Genomic DNA, 18744 nt, shown 5'->3' on the forward strand with positions numbered 1-18744 from the left:
TGTCTGTCATTACAAAAAAAAGCTGTTTCCACTGGTGCTGTTAATGCATACTGAGGCTTAAACCAAAGATAAAGAGACAGATATGACAGTGTTGTGTTCCTACCTGGGCTGAGCTCCACTAGATAAGGCAGTTTTTCGGGAGGCAGCGAGCTGTCCTTCCCTCTGAGGCCCTTGTCATCCACTTTCCTTCCCTTCCTCCCCTGGTAGTCCGGAGGTCTCTTCTTCAGCTGGAACACTAATGCCCCTGAATATGAGGGAGAGACTATTTTATTAGCAGTACTCTCAGCAGAGATTTCACAGGTTAAATAATAATCTACAACTTATTATCTGATTCTTGAAACACCTTTTCTGTGAGGTCTGACTCGCCATCCTCTAACATCACCTCTAACCCTGTGCTATTAAAAGATGATTTTACACACAACACATTAAATTTTTCTCCTCAAAAGTAATTATATTTCTCTACAAATAAGAAGAAAAGATACAAATCTGAATACTGCACAGTTATGCTGATAAACCCAACACTCATTACAAAAAAAATTAATGACTCCACTGTAATGACAGTGAAGCAGCAGTAGGGGGCGGTAGAGGCCAAGAAAAGAGTGCCAGAACAGCGCACTCTAATTACACAGTGAGGTAAAGTGTGTGCGTTTTACCTCTGTCAGCAGGCCAATCCCTGAAGATCTGCAGTGGACACTCATTATCATCCAGAATCGCCTCCTTACCTGACTTATCATCTTGCTGCAAATAAAAGGAGACAAAGCAACTTAATCCACAGTTTATTCATATTTGTTGTAACTATACTTTGACATATTAAACAACCTGTTGGCAGTTTATAAATTGGTTGTTTTCCTATGTCCACATGGTCTACAATCCCCATTAGCTAGTTTCCCGAGAGATGATATATAGAAAAGACATCAGTGCCTAATCCTATTTTCCCACATCACACCCTCTAAAATGTATGCTTGGTTTCACTGAGTGCTGACCTCAAGCTTGTACTGGGTCAATTTGCAGATGAATGCAAAGCAGATGTGGTGGGAATTAGCACCTCAAGTCTGAGGCCATGGGATTCAGTAAGAAATGGGTTGTTTTGAGGAGGAGCTACCGTCTCAAGTAGAGGACTCAAATACTTCGGGATGATGTTCACAAGTGGGGGAACAATAGAGCGTGGGAGAGCAACAAGTGGAGCTCTGCAGCATCTGCAGTACTGTGAAGTTGAGGTGAATTCTGTGGCGAAGCTTTTAATTTACCATCTGAACTAGCTCTTATCATTGTCTATACGGACAGTGCGCAGAAGACAAGATCACAAATACAGGCTGTAAAAATTTGATTCCACCGAACAGCGTTTGGTCTCGGCTTTATCACTCAATATCAGCCGATTACGACGTGGAACAAACATGCAATGTGCTCGACAGTCGGTCATTCTCTTGTGTAGTGTCCAGGGTGTTTCCTGCATTTAAAAAAATTTAGGCGCTTACAAAAGAGGTTTCAGCCTACCCACGGAGAAAAACCACCAAGACTGTGATTAAAAAAAGGGATTTGTATTGTATGTCTCGAAAAAAACCCGAGTTTCTAACTAACTAATCTCCTAACCTGACACAGTGACCATTATAACAAACAAAAACATTGCATAATCTTGAGTCTAGCTTTAAGCACAGAATGACTGATGTAATGTGGCTCAGGCTCCTGTAAGCTTCCAAGATAAGGTCATTTAAGAACATCCAACTGGAGGAAGTCCCCTGAGAAGTCACAGTTTCATCTCTCCAGAAGAGTTGGAGGCAGTGGCAGTTCTTGGTTTTTGCTTAGTTTAATGCCCACCAAGATCCAGATAAGGAGAAAATTGATGAGTGGAAGGATATTGTTTAGCAGTTTCTGGTATTTCTCATTCTCGCTGACCTCCTGAACCCTACACTTTAGGGTGAACTCGCACGAGGCACAGTCAGCTCGTATCGTGCCTGAGAGCAACTGTCCCAAACTCCCACACTGGCCTGTGCTCAAACCGTACTAAACGACGCAGTCCCAAGTCTCAGCTTCAACACATCACACTCTCGTGCTCTCTCTCTCTTTACAAACAGAAATGCTCTTGCAGACCGAGACCGGGTTCCTGATTTTTAGACTGTGACACAAAGTGATGCACACACTCTCAAAAATGTGTTCATTACTTAAAGCGATTTTTACACAGGTAGCTGTCATTGACGACTTAATGGAGATCTGTGCAGGTACCTGTGTACCATGTCCGAGTCCAGTTGATCTGGGCCGGGCACACCTCTTCAACAGGCCCAACTAGTCAAACAAACTGGACTGTGGGAGTCAAATGTATTCACCCGTTGTACAGACCAACTAGTCCAAGTGTACCCCAAGACTCATGAGCAAAATGCAGCTATCAACCAGAGTGCCATATCACATATTACAAATCAGCATGTTAGAGTACTCCAATTACTTTTAGGATGAAACAAGTAAAGCAGTGCATTAGTTTGTCCAGTCTGGTCCTACTGTTGTGTGCTGGGGGAATATATATTTTGAAGCATTGCAAGCTCAGCACAGATTCACAAACAATGCTGAGAGCGCTAACAGCTAGCGAGTTAGCTCGGCAGAAGAGGGGAAACTAGTGGTTACTATGTCAGCCCGCTATGAGGCCACACAGCCTCTGGCCAGTATAACCATATGAGGGGTGTTTACTTTTGGTCCAGCAAGGCACCCTGATCAGTTACATTTCTAAGCAGTTAACCCTGTAACGTAACAGATTACTTCTTAATGGCAACAATCTTGTAAAGCTGACAAGGTACTTTTAAAAGTAACCTTATCCAGCATTGCTATCTACTGTGTGTGTGTGTGTGTGTGTGTGTGTGTGTGTGTGTGTGTGTGTCTCTAGAGGATCTTCCACTGTATTGTGTCCCATGATTGGCAATATCTGAGAGGACAGATATGAGACAGGCTGTGTGGCAAGTTCATCATCACAGTCTTTTTTACACACACACACACAGACAGACACACACACACACACACACACACACACACACACACACACCCACAAATATCTTCAAGAATCTGCTGCTGCTATGGCACGCAGTCTGAAAGCAACTGAACTGCATTCCTCCTGAAGCTTTCCGTTTCAACCTGCCGCTCCTCTGAAGTGAGCCTGTATTTTTTTTTTTTTTTTAATTCTCTTTATTTATGTAACAGGCATAGTTGCACGTTAATGAACATCAATCAAAAATATAAGATGTAAACATGCCTATTTTTAGCAAAACTGCTAGTATACATCAGCAGTCCCCGGGCTGCTCAGATAAAACTATATGACTATGAGACATACATATAAATAATAAAACACATAGAAATGATACATCATTCTAAAATGAGTTTAAATTTAATAAATAAATTGGCTTAAACGAGGTGGCAGCGACAGTGACCTTGACTTTCCACGGTCTCTTAGATGGATGATAAAGGTGCTTATTAATGAAATAGGTTGTATTGAGTGGAGAAATGGATTAGGGGTGTAACAATTCTGAAACACAGACAGAAATGGCAACACAAACACGCACAATGTCGTATTGCAGCATGATTCCCATGTGGAGCTGTTAATGCATCCTAGGCCGGAAAAACCAAGGCATGCTTTTGGAGAATCGTTACACCCCTAGAACACGAAGATCTAAGACTGAGCTGGGAATAAACTCACATATATTAAACTGTGACAAGGAGCTCAAACTCTGTTATGCTTAATGTGAGTTTGATGGGATTTGCTGCAGATGGAGGAACTAAACCTAATTTAACTTGATTTCAATTTTAGTGAGAACAAAATAGATTTTATGTTCTTTATGGATGTGTTTACTGGGGATATGAGAAGGTGGGGAGATGACGTTAGAGGAGGAGATCTTCAATTTCATAGCGAGAGAAAGCAAACTTACCCGAGCAATGCAGTACTCCTTGGGGTTCTCCTTCTCTAGCCCATACTTTTCCAGAGCCTCCACCACAGCAAAGTCCGCTGTGTCTCTCGTGGAGAGGAGGATGGTCTTATATGGGATGTTAGGCTTCAGACTGTCGGCGTATATCCTTAAAGTGCCTCCTGTGAGGAGAAGAGCGCATTATTTCTGAATGTATTACATGAAAAATGTAGGAACATTAACCAAAGGCAAAGAAATATCTGTATCTAGGCGTCACACCAAGTCAGTCTATGGATGCAGCTCCCTAAAAAAGAACTCACTAGCAATAGCTGTTAATTTAGTCCTCCATCTCCTCTTCCAATTATTTCCATTTCCAACATGGTGCCAAAATGCTAACGATGAGGTTTTAAACATGATATTATAAAACAAGCGAGCAGTGTTTTGTAGGCTACGTCCATCTTATTTAAATATAGCCTATGGGTGAGACCTCCACAGGTGTCCTGTTAGCACCACAAACATGTCTAAACACATGCTCTTAAAGCCAAGCCTGAAAAGGGTTGGGAACGAGTTGCTGTTCTAAATCAAGGCGTTTCAGTATCTTGGGGTCTTGTTCATAAGAGAGGGGAGAGCAGAGTCGGAGACCCCGAGAGAGGGAGCTTCAAAGTGAAGCTGCCAATTTACCGGTTAATCTACGCTCCTACCCTAACCTATGAGCACGAGCTCCGGGTAGCACCCCAAAGAATGAGACTGTGGATACAAGCGGTGGAAATGAGGGCCCCTGGGCTCAGCTTCAGAGGGTGAGGAGCTCGATTTTTCAAGAGGGATTCAGAGTAGGATCACTACACCCACTCAAAGCAGTCAGCTGAGATGGTTTGGGCATCCGACTAGAACAGGGGTGGACAACTCCAGGCCTCGAGAGCCGGTGTCCTGCAGGTTTTAGATGTGTCCCTGATCCAACACACCTGAAGCAAATGGCTGAATTACCTCCTCAGTATGCAGTCAAGTTCTCCAGAGTCCTGCTAATGACTTCTATATGTGATTCAGGTGTGTTGGATCAGGAACACATCTAAAACCTGCAGGACACCGGCTCTTGAGGCCTGGAGTTGTCCACCCCTGGACTAGAATACATGCTGGACCCCTCAGAGGCGAAGCGAGGTGAGGCACTCTGGGTACATCCTACTGGGAGGCTGACCCAGGACATGCTAGACAGATTACCTCTCAGCTGGCTTCAAAACACTTCAGAGTACCAAAGAAGAGCTGGAAGTGGCAGTCAGGGAGAGGGAGGTCTGGGTGTCTCTGTTCAGACTTCTGCCCCTGTGACCCACATAAGTGGCAGGAGATGGATGGATGGTTGGACGCCTCCTCCATCTGGTTGCTCTGACAGGTTTTTCATTTCCCAAACATTTTTATTTCATTTTATTTTGTTTTGTAAGTAAAATATTGTTTCACACCTAGTTCTTTATTTCAGGTACCTGAAATGTTTTTTTAATACTTGGTACTTTAGTTTTAGTTAACCAATATAATGGTGTTAGCCTGTTCAGTATAATAAAAGCAGACTCCCTCTTCAGTCCTGTCACTATAGGTTCTTGAGTTGTCAGTTCTGTCTGCATTACCTGGACACTAAACTTTCTGTACAGTTTCAGAAGAGTTTGGGGTAAAAGCATAAATGCAATGCTCATAAAATGTTTGCAATACATCACACTTTCATCTGGTGGAACATGCAGCCACGTGATGGGGACGTGTCAACTGAAAATGATCACCTTTGTAAATCCCACACAGAAGCCTTCAGCAGACCAAACAGGATTTTCAGAAGCATTACGTGAAATAGGCTTTTTTTTTTTTTTTTAAATAGCGCTTTCTGTCGGGAGAACGTCATTGTCTAACCGCCAGCCGCCCTGCCTCGCCAGCTCCACGTATGTTTATGCGGGCAGCGGTTAGAGCTGTTTTTAGAGCCGGTTCACTCGTCCATCTGTCTGTCTGGCAGAGTGATTAGGTAATGCCTGAGTCACACGCCGAACCAGTCAGCATGTTTGTTTCATTCATTCGACACGTACCAAACGCACGTCTGTTTGTGTGCGTAAACATGTCAGCGTGAGCCGCTCCAGTGACATATGGCACTTCTGGTAAGCAGCTGATGTTAGCGTGAGTGATCAGTGATGAACAGAGAAAACAATTTACTAATAACAAAAAGTGGACCGCTAATCCACGTGTTATATAAGCACGACCGGTAAACAACCAGCTGTGCACACCTGGATTCAGAGAATTTAACTTGTTTTCTCATGCCCTGCCCACCAGATAAGGAGCAGCAGCGAACTGTGACGTTCAGGTCACTGCAGATTATCTCCGGGGGGGGGGGGGGGGGGGGGGGGGGTCACATCAGGTTTCCTTTAAGCCACACAAGGATATTCAGACTCGTTTTTGGAGACAATCCAGCTCCATCTCTGGCTGTGCACTTTGGGTTTGTGACATAAAAAGGAGAGTCTTTAAAGCAGATTTTTATATTTGGGTCAGTTTCTACATTTCATCAGCGCTCTTATTCCAATAAACGTTCTTTATGGAAATTATGGTCTATTTGTTCAGTCTTACTCAGTCTAACTGCACAGCCATGAACTTTAACATGCTAACAGAGGCCTGCAGAGTTGAGAGGTGGCTCTCGGGGGGTTTGTTGCACTCTCTCAGAGCACTGCACAGTCTGACGTTGGGATGAATTTGCTCAGACATTTACTCCTCTGAAGATTGTGTTAACACACCTGAATGCTCCAGATGAGCAACCTGCCAAAACTTGTTACAGATGTGCTCACACTTGCTGATCAATTAAAGTGCATTTGATTAGCAGCTCCTGACTGCTGCTTGACGTCTTAATTCCTATGGAAGCAGTAAGGGTGTACTTAAGTTTTCACATTACTGTATAGAGTCCAGTGCAAACTCTTTTTTCACGACTGTAATAATATATCAGATTAGCCTTTAAAATACAAAAACAGTCAGCATCAAAGTAATACCACCTGCAAACTCTGTGTGAAAGAGTCGCTGTGTGAGCTGACTGTGGATTGACTTCAGTTTACTTCTAATGAGCAACAAATGACCCTTTAATAAAGTGAAACTTCAATATATGAAGGCTCATTAAATGTACTGTCCTCAGAGCTCACTGTCTTGTCTTATAAAGTGAGACAACACACTATAATGCTGTCCAAGTATACTACATTTTGGATCTAACAGCACTACTTGTTCTTATTCTTATATCTCATACATGCATGCATGCACTAATAGCTATGGTGAAGTTAGAGGCTTGGTTATTTCTCTGACAACCCCTAAAGTAGACCTGTGAGCGTAGGTAACCATTGGATAATCTGAGCTCATGCTGGGATTAAGAGAAAGGGGTCTGAATACACTTGTAAACAAGGTATTTTTAAGAAGTACCCGAGTCTGGCCTCCCATCGCTGCTCATGAACTCCTGCATGCGTTTCTCCAGTTTCTGCTGCCGTCGTCTCTTCATCACCACCTCCGGGTTGGAGATTGTCCTTGTAAAGCTGGTCTCCGGCATGTCTTTGTAAACCTCTGCTGCCAGGTTTTCCCTGAACCAACGAACAAGCGGGATAGAAAAAGAAGCACGGAAAAACAGAGTCAGAGGGAGGAACAGAAAGGTCAGAGTTTAAACTGCTATTCTTTCCTCTTCTGGAGTGTTCTCTGCTTTTCTTGGCATTAAAAACAAAAAAAACAAAAACAAAACAAGAACAACAAATCGCCTCCAAGGACTGTCAGGATGTAAGGGCAGGGCAGGAAGATGGATGAGTGCATTACCCATCCTCGCGGCTCAGTGTCGGCTCATCTCCATAAGGGATCCGGGCAAACTCCTTGTCCCTCTTCTTTTCCTTCTTCTTCTCCTTCTTGGACAGAGTCCTTTTGAAGTTCTGTATCACTCCATCCTTCTCCTTCTCAGGTCCGTTACTCTGACTCTTCTAGTAAAACAAGGGAGTGATGCTGAATGAGAAGCCTGCTACAGATGCACTCATTTCTGGGTGAATAACTGACAAATGAGGAAAGTGAGCGAGGAAAAGACAGAAAATCTTTGGCATCTTTGATGAAGGGCTGAAAATGACTTATATAGAGTCTATGATTACACTCTGGACAGCTGACGTAGTCCATACTGGTTTGCCTCTTCCAAGGTGCATTTATACCATTATGGCTGAACCACATAGGATCTACTCTAGACATTAACTTGTTTTGAGATTTTGAGGAACTGAACGAGAACTTTAAACCAGTCAGTAACTGCAAGTGTTTGAAGTGATTTTCTTTTTCCCCGACAGGCTGCAAACGAATGGAAGAATAATTCATCTCATTAGCAAGCCTACCGATTAACAGTGAACACTAATAGCAAACAGTCAGAATGACCGACCTTGGGCAGGACATCATTCTCATTCTTCAGGACAAAGCGTCCTTCTCTGTCGTCTTTGTTCCAGTTCAGCTGCACAACAAGAGGCTTCTCGTCCAGGTCCAGCTGACGCTCTTCTAAAGTGCACGCGCACGCACACGTACACCCACACCCACACATACACAGGGAGACACCAGTTCATATGAGAGCCATCTCTCTCCAGATTTAGCATTTTTAAGGTTAAAATTGGTTTTGTAACCCGTTGCTCTCGTTAGAAATCAGTGAGACTCACCGCCACTGACATGAACCTCGTACAAGGAGTATTTTGGTGAGGAGAGCATCCTCATGTCTGGTCTGAACTTCTCGGCTAACGTCTCAATGACGTCCTGCGTTGTCGCTGTACTGGAAACTCTGATGCACTTGGTGGCAAAGTTACCGGCGACCCGGTCCTGGAAGTAGAACCTCATCACCCCATGGAACTCCAGGTCCTATTAGAGAAAAACAAGAAGAAGGAGAGTCACTCATCTGTTTATACAAACTGTAAATTACAGGGGGGAAAAAAAACAAACATCTAATTTCACCACAATTATGTTTACATGCAGAACACAAACAAATACTTGGATATTAACACTGAAGAGTGAAAAACTGGGACACAAGCAGTAGTTCCGACTTATTATTAATTCAGGACGGCACTGTTAAGGTGACTGTTCAGTAGCCTTGACTGTGTCGGGAGGGGAAAAGCGACGGTGGCTGAGAGCCAGCCAGCGAGCTGAGCGTGTCAGCAGGTTGTGCGGCGACAGGAAAAGAAGGTTGATCAGTCATTCACTGCTCTGGACTGTCGGCCCGCATGGATGGAGTCAACAAACGACTTCAGTTCCACCAGGTCTTAAAAAGAGGCGAATGATTGTAGTCCAAATATCACATTAAAGCCTGAAGATATTAAAAAAAAACATTAGCAGGTATGTCGTTTCAAAAAAATTTAGGCACATGTGTGAAATATATCCCCTTTAAAGCAGTTCAACACAGATTAGTTCCAGTTTACTTAGATTTAAATGATCTTTATTTCAAGTCATTTGCATATAATTGGTATCAAATGTCATTTCCAGGAACCTTCCTGATCTGCACATTGATTTAGTGTGTTCCAACTTTATCTACTCATTGTGCAGGTCTAAGAAAACCTCTCCAGCACACACACACAGCCTGTGTTATATAACCACTCAGAGCTATTTTGTCCAAATGTGTACAAATTCATTGCCTACATGTTGATGTTTCCTTCGTCTACTGCAGAACAAGAATGTCTTTAACCTGATGTAAGTATGCGACACTGTGCTGACACAGCAGCTGTAGCTTGCAGCCCTGGTGCGCACATATGCATATGTTAAGGCTCAGCAGTAAATCTGGTCCCATATTTCATCATAACCTCATCAAAGAAAGATTTTAGGTATTCAAGAGTGTGCCAACGTTACACAGCTAGTAGCTGCTATCACGCTGAAAAAGTAGGTGATCGCATCTCACTCTGGGGGACTAAAAGAAATATAAAGCAGGAGAGAAATGGTCTGTTCACACCCCTGTGCCAAGCTATTGAAGTAAAATGGAGGATTTATGTATATATAGCATTCCTCACAGACTCAGATTCTGTTTGTGGCAGCAGGGATGATGTGCGCCTTCTTAAATTAATCATTAAATATTACCACTTACAAGGTTATCCTCAGCAAATACTTTAATTGCTTAATACAAATGAGAAACAGGGCAATTTAACAAGCTGCCTCTCAGGTGAGTGGATGTGGATGAACTTGAACAGTAAAGCAGCCAGAAATAAAACTGCTCAGTTTGTGATCTTTAGGGAAAGACAGACTTGCAAAAACGTTCAGTATCCGAGCACCAATATCCAAGGGATGTTTCATGAACGGTAATGCCATTTTCACAGACCTGATTGGTCAGAAGGTGGTGGTTTTATACATGCTGACCTCTTATGTCAAATGTAACCTGGCCACTGGTGTGCCTAGAAATTCTGGCTTGCCATCTGATGCACCTTAGCAACGCAAAATTTGAAAACCAGAGCTCTAGAATAAACTCGCTAAAAATAAATAAATAGACAGCAAACTTTGCATTTGGGTTATATATTATATTCTCAGTGGAGACAGCAAGCACTGAAGGAGTGTCTCTAAGGCTTACTTCATAAGAACATGTTCAATTTTATTGTGCCAGAAAGGATGTTGTGTCTCTACTGTGCAGATATCTTTTCTGTCAGCATGCCAACAAAACACTTCACATGCCAGCCTCTGAAAGGGGATGCAAACAAGCAAAAGCAACCATTTAATTTGAAGCTGACGAGGAGTGTGTGCAGGAAGATTTAAAACAAAAGGTTTAACTACACTGATTCTGCAGCTTGTGGACTTCCTCTCCGAGGAGGAAAAAGATATGAAGGGAAAACTTTCCCCGCCTCCCTCTAACTCGTCACCTCCCCTTCCCCGTCGAGCAGAGTACAAACACTGAGAACAGTTTCGTTAGGCAAGGGTGGAGTCGGGTATGTGTGCGCGCGTGCGTTGTGATTTACTGCTGGAATGTGGGTCATCGAGGACTGCCATTGTCAAGCTTGTGTAACGGTTGGTTACTGTTACCGTGGAGACACTGAGGTTCAAACAAGGCCCAACTTAAGAGTGAGCAATGGATAATTAACACACTGGTCAGTACAAATGCAGACACCTTCTGGGACCGGTGGGAACGGGTAAGTGCAACCACGTGTAGTTCAAGTTCAGTGCGTCCAGATGATGGTACATTCCTGCAAACTGTGATCCAGGCCCTGTGCACCCCCCTGCTCATGAAAATAAACCAGCCCTAAACTCCTAAATTCATATCCTTAAAGCTCTGGACCAGCACCCCAGAATACACCTCGCTCCTTTTGCCATGCGCAAACGGTACGTAGTGCACGTGTCCTTCCTAAATGCAGTATTTTGTCACACAGCAGCAACTAAACCGTGTGTTACACTGAATTTATATTCAGTATTTTGACATGTTAAATTAATGCTAGCTTGTTAGTTTTTATACCTGCCAAGTACAACAAAAAATAAATATTTTAAGGCGTCAAAACTTACCTACCAACCTAAAACACTCATTCCTGCCATTCTTTGGAGTAAAGTAACTGATTAAGCTTTTAAAGTCCAATTGCCATATATTTCAGATACACGGCCACAAGTGATCAGGCATCTCAATGCTGTCATTAATTCTAGCATCCCGAATATCTTAAAAAGGACCCGTCTGCAGTCCTCTTGTGAATTTAGGTTGCGAGTCCTGCTAGCCCAACAACGGCACAGCTGGTGACAGTTTACAGCTAAATTTAAGCTTTGCCAAACCACCAAGTGTTCCTTTCTCCCACAGACTGGCTATACTTTGATCTATAGCCTGCATCATTACACATTCAAACAATTTTAATCGCACTCCATTTTCAAAATCCTTTTACTCCAATATTTTATAAACAGTAACATTGTATACAGTAAAATTTAAAACCGGAATAAAGTATAAACTGTTCAGCATGTTTTTCCATTAGTTTAATGCCGTTCCTCCCAGGTGCCATAAAAAAAAAGCAAGCACAGGCTGTTTAAATATCACACTTCCCAGTTTCACAACACCTGACACATTACAGCATTAGTCCAGTGGGACTTCCACAGCCATCGCTGTACGACTGGGTTTTTAAAACACAGAAACTTCTGACAGCAGACAAATCAGTCCACTCAACGGAGTGGTCGGAACCACTCAAAGATCTGGACCTCAGCGAATGGACGGGGCCTAATTATCTGTCAAACCGGAAGCTATTCTAGTTTTTCCATTCCCAAACTTCCGGTTGCCACAGCACATTTCAGAGTCTGAAAAATCACTGAAAACTTTAAATCTAAAAGCCGTAGATGAAGCATTTCCTTCTTTGCATTTTCATTGATTTGTTTGGATCTTCTCAAGATTTACTTGATGTTGATTCTCCATTAGCAGCTTTACTTCGGCCACCTGACAGCCACTGCTCTAGCTTAGGTCTAATTTTTAAATCTCAAGACTGTTACATTTTTTGTTTGTTTTTTTAATAGAAATATCTGATAGTCAAACTAAACTAAAAAATGAAATTTACTTTTAATTTACTGTCACAGCCCATCACCTGTACCAACTTCACAGCTCACCATTTTAGGCCACAGTCCCACTGGCCAACAGTTAAGTGTATGCCCTTTAAGGTGAACGTAGTTCTGTGACCTTTTGTAAGCACTTATTACAATAAAATAATATCATGCTCAATTGCAACCTTGGCTTTAAGGCTGAGGAATGTTTCAGAAACTGATATTAGATTGATTTTATGAATGAAAAATTATCTTTTTGATATCATTTTTGACTAGAAAAAGTAAACACAGGAGGGCAAAGGGGACAATGCTTAGAGGCAGGATTACTGTTACCTCAAGTTAGGATTAATTTGTCTTCTATAGGAGATAATTGTCTTGGATGAGAACTGCTGCATTAAGCCAGATTATAGAAAAAAATTACTATTTAAAAAAAAAAAAAAAAAAAAAAAAACACGCACTTGTGAAACAGGCACTTTTTTTTCCTCCCAGCTGAAATTTCAAATTTTAAAAATATCAAATGTGAGAGCAGAGCAGGAACAAACTGTTCCGTTTATACCTATAATAATTCACAACAGCTTTTTTTTGTCTATTTCACAGACAGCACATGGGTTGAGTGGAAATGCTAATGCTGCAGTATGTCAATAAACAGCAGCACAGATAAGAGCTGCTGCACTCAGTCTATCAAACGCACACAGTCCCACATTTCTAGTCAATTTGTGGCAGAGAGGTGCTGTATCAGCTGCGGTTGAGGGAAGTCTTTGAAGTTGAACTAGTTCTGTCAGTGTGTTTATATATGCTGGGTCGACATATGCTCCATCTACACAAATTAACTAATGCCATGTAATTGGATGTTAGCCCATATGTGGCACTGCAGGAGTTTGTGCATCTGTGTATAATTCCCCTTTCTTCGCTGTGTCGAGCATCAGGGAGCGCTTTCTCACACGCAAAGCGAATGTGATACCTATGATTAAACTTGTGAGTTTGTGGGGCAGGAGTATGACACAAAAAGTAGGCCATTACAGTAGATTGCTGTTAGATAGAGCTGTAAGTTTGCAGTGTAACAGAGCCCCTTTCTTCTCTTGTCTGTCCAGTAAGGAAGGATATGCCACTGTGACTCCAGTTAAACTGCTTTGGTGAAAATGAAAATGACAACTGGTGCACTGGAGAAACAACAATAATAAGACAACCCCCAAAATGTGAGTGGTTTTGCACTCGCATATTTAGGCCATGTATGGTGGCTCATCTCTGTAAAATGAGCTGTTTTCATTGTGTCTTTGTGCCTTAAGTATCTGCTTCAGGCCTCAGCAGCAGTAAGTCCTCCTGCTCCATGTCTGTTAGCACTGGAAAATACCACAATGTAGTTATTAGAAGTGGAAAAATCACATGGCCAAGTGGAGTCACTTTGGTCACTGAAAGGTGTAGTTTTTGCCACTAAACAAAAGCTCCTACACTCACAGGTCTTATTCTGTCCTTTTCATGTTGTAAATCTATTTATAATTAGGTAATACTAAACACAAATAACTCAAACTATGTGAGAGACTGCAACGCTACAGTGGAGGGAAACTGCGTGAGAGATAACCTGGACTTTCAAAATCCACCCATTAAGCTCTCTGACTAGCAGCTCAGGGTCAAAGGTCTCTGAGGGAAGAGTTCGAAGGTCACGTCTTTGTTTGCATGTGAAAGTGAGTTTACTTCACACTGTGGCTGTAAAGAAAACAGCTCCCACCTGGCGCTTGTCTCTCATGTGTGGGAGCGGTGGATTAAACGTTAAACCAACTGCAGTGTGTTGTTACTGTACAAGACAAAAATACATAAAATAACAGAGCAAATAGTTTGCTCTATTAAAATAACCTTTTATCAGGGTTTTAACTGAGTAATGGTCCAAATCTTTGAATATTCGTGTGTAAACAGACTTTGAATAAAACCAAAAATATGTCACATAAGAACTCCAGACCTGAAGCAAAAAGCTGATATTTAATCACTCCTCCCTCTGCTTTTAAATTCTCCCTTTAGAGGTCACCACAGTTAATCATCTACCTCCATCTCACCCTCTCTCTCACACACACACACCCCCCAACCCTCAGCTTGTCCTCTCTCAGTACATCCATGAACCTTCTCTTTGGTTTTCCTCTTTTCCTCTCGCTGTATTCCTACTGCTGTTCTTTCTGATCACTCCCAGCTAAACAACTACTGGATAGTGCTACCTGGATAAGCACAACTTAATCCCCTGTAGTTTCAGTATAAAAAAAAAAAAAAAAATTGTGTTAGTTTCAGCTCCAATATACACTTGGTCGCAGTAATTCAGCAGCTGTACAAGGATTAGTAAATGGTGAATCTATAACTGAGATATCTGCAATAATGTAACTACTACAGTAAAGAAAAAGACATCAAAACAGTCTTATGAAGAAACATGAAAAAATGTAAAATCTAATCGCTTGCAGAAGAGTTTTGATGAGCACACAGTCCTTCCTGAGGACAAACATTAAACTGGAAGCATGTTGTACAGCACATAACAGCCTCTCCGATGCTCATTAACTCAGTGTGCTCGCTCAGCAAAACTTCTGAAACAATACTTCCACTTTTTGTACACAAGAGTTACTGGTACACAACCAAAAAAAAAAAAAAGTAAAAAAAATCGATGTGAGGGGAGTTTCGGAGGTCATCAACCTAAAAGCAAAAGGATCATTTAAAAATCATCTCTAGTTTTTTTAAACAAGATTTTTCATCAGTTTAAATATTACACGGGATTTTCTGAATCTTTAATTATATTTCAAACAAAAAAAAAAATGAAGGGGAAACTTTAAGGCCAAGATTGGAGGGTGTTGTTGCAAGGGCAACCGTCGGCCTGCCTCCACCGAGGGAAGTTTGTGGATGCAGACGGAGGCAAGGACGGGATCGGGAGACCTGCACAGTAGAACCCTGCAAGCACCAGAGAGCTGAAGCAGACAGCCAGCTGACGGGCATTACAGAAAACGGGCACCACAGAGACCCTGAGCAATGTGGCAGCTGCAGGCAACCGTTAATAAGCCTTCCACAGATTCACCTGCAGAAACCTCGACTGTTTTAGTTCCTTCAGATAGATCTTAATGACAGAAGACTCTCTCCCCATCACTGGCCAGAGCTGAACTAATGCGAGCACAAATTTGAGTGGAAGGGTGAAAGTGTACTGCTTTAAAAGGAACGGATTACACCTGATTCACGATATAAACAAAAATGAATGCAAAAAGCCAACAAAAAATAAATAAATAAAAAGAATATTTTCCCCCTAATTATTTTGTTTTCATAAAGGTTGGAAGAAAATCATATTTGTAACAAAGTATTTACCGCCCAGTCCTAAAAAACCAAAAACCAAAAACCAAAAACAAAACAAACAAACAAAAAAAAAAAAAGGACTGTAAAAAAAGTTTAAAATCTATTAATCTATATTTCTTTCATCGTCATTTAATTCCTTGAAGTTTATGAGAAATCCAGCTTGCAAACGGAGCCCAACTGACTGGCTTGAGCACTCTTTCACACACCGTTATCACTCCAGTATCTGACACCTAGGAATGGGTATCATTATGATTTTAACAGTACTACTTACTCTTAGTGATACTGCTCATGGATCTGGTACTTGAAAAGTTCTTAGCTGTACTTTTTGAAGAAGAACAGAGTCAAATTAAGCACAGATTATATTAGCTCACACTTGATTTTGTCATGTGTGAGCTGTGCAGAATGCTCATAATATAAGAAATACAATGATGCATTATCATCATTAAACCATCCAGTATTAATGAAGCCCATATATACTGTATCCAATATGTTAGAGCTAAAACCTCCACCTTGGAATAGGGGTTAAAGCCTGTGTGTGTGACTGCAGCCTCCAAAATCACAGTGATCTGAAACGGGGACTTTGAATTAGGAACGACAGTTCAGACTGAATCACCCATAACTGTCAGCTTGCTAATACTTACTTTTAATCATTAACACATCTTCATACTGTGATAAAACTCTGCATTTCTCCGTCTGAATGCGATGGACTTTCGCCAAATGTTTTGACAGATTGTAAAAGCAGAAACAAAAGACCTGTTGCATTTGTGGCAACCAGCAGTTTCGGGATCGACTGTAGTGAAGTGCAACCATACTTCAAGATTTCTCACCTACCAAAAGCAGTACCGACACTGTCAGAGCTTACTAATACTCTGGTCTTTAATAATCTAGCCCCAGGGTGCATTTAATACCACGTTTTAGTACCCATTCCTAATGACACTATCTCCAAACTCTACGCTCTCCATCATGTCTCACTCTCTTATCCTTTCACATCTCTTTCTCACCGTTCTCCAAGGAAAAGCAGCACGGCCTCTGGAGCCGTCTTAAATCTGCCCTACATACACAGCTTCAGTGTGTGTGTGTGTGTGTGTGTGTGTGTGTGTGTGTGTGTGTGTGTGAGAGAGAGAGATAAACTTGTGGGGGAGTGGTGGGTAGGAGGTTATCAAGTGTTAAGGAAACTAGCCAGACCTCCACGTAAACCACTCTTGTGCTCTGGTGTGACGTTTCTGTGCTGAGACTGAGCAGAACTGCTGTCTGAAGATAACAGATGCCACACAGTACTCAGGATAAGGTGGACCCATTCACAACAGTGCAGGTAAATGATTCAACACTCCCGGCTCCCATCTTTCAATTCTCTGATGAATCCACTGACTGGAGGCAAACGTCAAGATCTAAATGAGATCTCAAACTCGTTATTCCCAGTGAATTATAGGGAGGAGCTATATTATTTTTATATATATATATAGTTAAAAAATTCTAATCATTAATGGTTTTTCATGAGTTATCTTGAAACAAACATTATTCCAATATATCATTTAGAAAAAGAGATACGGGACCCAAAAAACCCCAAAAGAGTTGAAATTTATGGAATACATCTGTACCTACAAAGATGGTGTACAAGATGTTGCACTATCCAGTTGTCCATTTGCCTGAAGTCTAATCACCAATTGTGTTTTGGCACAGATGCTACATATGTGAAGCTCCACTGGAGACATTCTAGCATGTAACTTGTATATAGACCAAAGGGAGAGCACCAAATTATATCTATCCCCTTTAACATACAGCAATGACTGTTACAGCCTCTTAAGTCATCACATACAGGACTTGAATTTCAATGCAGGTTTGTGTATAACTTATTAGAGCACCACAAATCTAGCATTTTTAATGTGGGAAATTTTTCACACACATGATTACCACAATCTGATAATGTACCGCCAATCACTGCGCTGGTGTGAAACAACTGGACAGAAGCAGACCAACATCCGACCTGGACAACACCTTGGGAACGTTGTCTCCGCAAGGCTACGAGCTCCATTTTCAGCTGAAACATAAAATGAACCTGCAACAAACTCAAGAGGGGAATTCAGCCCCAGTTTTGAAACGTTTCTTCACTTCTTTTTTAATCTTCTTTATAGTTTTTCCAAGCGGTTTCTAAAGGTGGAGAACTCTTAATGAGAACAGCAGGTTATTAAGATACATTAGCAAACTTAATGGCAAGTCAACACTGCGGTAAGCCAAGATAGGCCCAGCAGGCCACCAGGTTCCCCATACACTGTCAGAAACCCTTTGTAAACTCAAAATAACTACCTGGAGGCATCATCAGCATAGCTGTCAGAACTGAAACATTTTTCTAAAAGGACATTAATAAAATGTTCTATTATATATGTCATCATATATGACTCTGTCTGGATAGTTTTCTGTGGGCAGCATTTTTTAGTAATTAAAATGCTCTTGTTGCATGTCTCTGTGGAGTGGAAACAATCCAGAGACACATGCAACAAAGACCCCCCAGCTGACATCCAATCTCACTTTAATAGCATGGATCTTAACCACTGGGACCCGTCAGAAAACCTGCATTTTGACACCAAGTGTAACCTGAAGACACCAGCATTTCATCCTTGCTACCTCTCTGCTTTATCTGAACGGAAACCACTCTGGCGTGCACTTCAAACAAACTATGATAAAGGCATCTTGCAGACAGTAAGAACGGGGGCATCATCTCCTGAGCTTGAACTTATTATATATCTGCTGCACCAGTAAGCAGTGATTTCAGCTGGCTCTGTGGTGTGATCTCGATTTAGAGAGGATCATGCTCACAGGGATGTGATTGAAATGCAATATAAAAACAATTACAGGCAATAAAATGTTTCCTATTACCTGGTCATGGCCAATTTCAGCTCCCAGATAAATGAAGAGTCTGCGGGTGGGGGTGGGGGGTGGGGGGGGGGTGTCTCGCCCTCTATTGTCTTCTTGAATCTGGCATTGAGGAGTTTCTCAGCATAACACTTATCACTATCACACATATCACTAGCTTTGCAGCTCAAAAACAACTCATTCTGGGCAGCATGTGTCCCCAGTTTGGACAGCT

General features: G+C 41.9%; 1 protein-coding gene across 10 annotated transcripts in view; it reads right to left on the reverse strand.

The window, feature by feature from the left end:
• afdna (afadin, adherens junction formation factor a) overlaps positions 1-18744 on the reverse strand; it is a 121316-nt gene that overhangs the window by 71158 nt on the left and 31414 nt on the right. For 7 of the 10 annotated variants that reach the window (XM_030722268.1, XM_030722266.1, XM_030722267.1 and 4 more), the window contains exons 2-8: positions 8540-8735; positions 8272-8384; positions 7677-7834; positions 7296-7450; positions 3903-4060; positions 654-738; positions 104-244 (exon numbers count right to left, since the gene is read on the reverse strand). In XM_030722268.1, the coding sequence (XP_030578128.1) occupies positions 104-244; positions 654-738; positions 3903-4060; positions 7296-7450; positions 7677-7834; positions 8272-8384; positions 8540-8735 (1006 nt within the window). The remainder of the gene's footprint in view (positions 1-103; positions 245-653; positions 739-3902; positions 4061-7295; positions 7451-7676; positions 7835-8271; positions 8385-8539; positions 8736-18744) is intronic. The other 3 variants (XM_030722270.1, XM_030722271.1, XM_030722265.1) reach the window with 1 other exon arrangement.

The sequence above is a fragment of the Archocentrus centrarchus genome, chromosome 24, assembly GCF_007364275.1.
Source record: "Archocentrus centrarchus isolate MPI-CPG fArcCen1 chromosome 24, fArcCen1, whole genome shotgun sequence".
Lineage (NCBI taxonomy): Eukaryota > Metazoa > Chordata > Actinopteri > Cichliformes > Cichlidae > Archocentrus > Archocentrus centrarchus.